The sequence below is a fragment of the Mus pahari genome, chromosome 12 (genome assembly GCF_900095145.1).
Source record: "Mus pahari chromosome 12, PAHARI_EIJ_v1.1, whole genome shotgun sequence".
In the NCBI taxonomy this organism is placed as follows: domain Eukaryota; kingdom Metazoa; phylum Chordata; class Mammalia; order Rodentia; family Muridae; genus Mus; species Mus pahari.
This window is the reverse complement of record NC_034601.1, coordinates 42819370-42822159: the sequence shown is the minus strand read 5'-3', so window position 1 is coordinate 42822159 and position 2790 is coordinate 42819370. Positions and strand designations below refer to the sequence as shown.

The following is a 2790-nucleotide window of genomic DNA, read 5'->3' as shown; positions in this document are numbered from 1 at the left end:
AAAATGTCATTCAATGGAGAAAAGGGAGAAGGAGTGTGAGAGAGAGAGAGAGAGAGAGAGAGAGAGAGAGAGAGAGAGAGAGAGAGACTTACTTTGTAGTCCTGGGTGGCTAGCAATTCCCTATGTAGACTAGGCTGTACTAGATTTCAAAGAGATCCACTTGCATCTACCCACCAAGTGCTGGAACTAAAGATGTGCACCACGATGCCTATCTGATGCTTTGGTTTTTTTATGTGATATTCTGGGGAAGATTCTGAAATTGGCTCCCTTTTCAGTTTTTTTCCCCAATTAAATGTAGTTCTTTATTAGAGTTAACACACACACACACACACACACATATATATATATATGTGTGTGTGTGTGTGTGTTTTGTTTTTTGATATTTTCTTTACTTACATTTCAAATGTTATCCCCTTTCCTAGTTTCCCCTCTGAAAATCCCCTGTCCCCTCCCCCTGCCCTGCTCCCCAACCCCCCCGTTCCCATTCTTGGTCCTGATATTCAGTACACAGTACACAGAACCTTCACAGGACCAAGGGCCTCTCCTCCCATTGATGACCGACTAGGCAATCCTCTGCTACATATATAGCTAGAGCCACAAGTTCCACCATGTGTTTTCTTTGATTGGTGGTATAGTTCCAAGGAGTCTGAGGACACTGGTTAGATCCCAGATGTCCTTCAACAGAGGAATGGATACAGAAAATGTGGTACATTTACACAATGGAGCAATTAAAAACAATGAATTTATGAAATTCTTAGGCAAATGGATGGTTCTGGAGGATATCATCTTGAGTGAGGTAACCAAATCACAAAAGAACCACATGATATGCATTCACAGATGAGTTAATATTAGCCCAGAAGCTCAGAATCCTTTTTAGAAGGGGGGAACAAAATATCCATGGAAGGAGTTACAGAGACAAAGTTTGGAGCAGAGCCTGAAGGAACGACCATCCAGAGACTGCCTCACTTGGGGATCCATTCCATAAACAACCACCAAACCCAAACACTAGGCAGATGCCAACAAGAGCCTGCTGACAGGAGCCTGACATAGCTGTCTCCTGTGAGGCTCTACCAGTGCCTGGCAAATCCAAAAGTGGATGCTTACAGTCATCCATTGAAAGAGCACAAGGTCCCCAATGAAGGAGCTAGAGAAAGTACCCAGGGAGCTGCAAGGGTCTGAAGCCCCATAAAAGGAACATAAATATGAACTAACTCTTCACTTTTTATTGATTTGTTTTTGCACCACTGAGGACAGAATCCACAGTTAAACAAGGCTTCTATAACTACGACAAATTCCCAGTCTTCCTCTTAGGTTTTCAAAGCAGAAGCCTTTCTTCACAGCTTTGGGCTACTGGTTACTTGAATCAATACAATCTTTTCACCTTAAATAAATTCCAAGTTTGAGCCCCTTAACTCCTACTATGACCACAGAATACTCACTGATCCCGGTGTCCTTACAGTACTGCATCAAGTACTGTCTCATGACTTTTAGTAGATGATTGTATTCTTGGACATTGAGGAACTCTTGTTTATTATGGGATGGTTCCATGATCTCCAAGGGTATGTTCACAATTCCAATTATACCTGCACCAAGTCTGAGGGAGTAAACACATGTATGAACTTCATGAAAATCAGGCAAAAGAAAAAGAAAAGGCAAACGTGCACTGGATACTTGCAGTCAAATCTTCCACAAATAAATACATTATCTTGGTGTGGACCACATCGAAATGATTATGCTAACTTAAAGATAGTTCATTATCCATAGTGATTTCTGGTGAGTTTGGTTCTGTTCTATGATGTTACCTTAGAATGTTACTGGCCCGTTAACAATACTCTTTCCAAACCTGGTACTTTTGTGGGGTTCCCAGGTTGGTAAAAAGGAATTAATTTTAGCAAAACCAACCATAACCCCAGTATCTTCATGCAGTGACCCATTGTGGACCTTTAAGCTTGATACTGGACAAAAAGAACTACTTTCTTTGTTCCCATTTCATCATCAGGATACACATCTCACCATTACAGTGGCTCTTAGGCATTCACAGAGTAAGGGAACATAACAGGCCCAGAGGGTGATAAGAGGCACAGGGTATTCATCCACCTGGGATATTCTCATTTTTGGCATTACAGGATTTGGGGGAAAGCCCCCATGTCCCAGAATACAGGAGGTTGGTTCCTCACTACTTTTGCCATAGGATATATCACTCTTTCTCAACTTGAGGTCCCTGATGGCTTCATATTTCACAACTTTTCTCTTCTACCCTGTCCTTCTTGGTTACTTGTTCTGTGAGTCTAAATTTATGTCTCAAACAGAAGGCCTGATGTGACTTTCCTGTTTTCTTACTGCCCTTCTCATACAACATTCATTTATTCATTTATCCATGCATTTATTCTCACAGCCATTCAAAGTTAGCACCTGGACCTGTTCCAGGAACTAGGGACTTTGACAAAAGCAAAAAGGACAAGGTCCCTAGGTCTCATTCACTGAAGAATGACAACCATGACATTAGCAGATAGATAAATGTACAGGGATCATGTTACGAGGTGATAAGTGGTTTTAGGGAAATAAATTGAGCACTAAATTATGTGAAAAGTGATAGATGGGTGTGACAATAGGGCCCAGTTTTAATTAGGTAATCAAAGAAAGGGCTTTAGCATTCATGGCTGAACAGAATTCGAAGGCCAATAGTGGGAAGATCTAAGACAGGAAACTCAATAGCAATTGCTAAGCTAACTGTGTCTCTTAGTCAGGGTTTCTATTCCTGCACAAACATAATGACCAAGAAGCAAGTTG

General features: G+C 41.3%; 1 protein-coding gene across 1 annotated transcript in view; it reads right to left on the bottom strand.

Annotated features, from left to right (window-relative positions):
* Morc1 (MORC family CW-type zinc finger 1) overlaps positions 1 to 2790 on the bottom strand; it is a 181174-nt gene that overhangs the window by 102191 nt on the left and 76193 nt on the right. The window contains exon 14 of the mRNA XM_021209326.1: positions 1440 to 1594. Within this exon, the coding sequence (XP_021064985.1) occupies positions 1440 to 1594 (155 nt within the window). The remainder of the gene's footprint in view (positions 1 to 1439; positions 1595 to 2790) is intronic.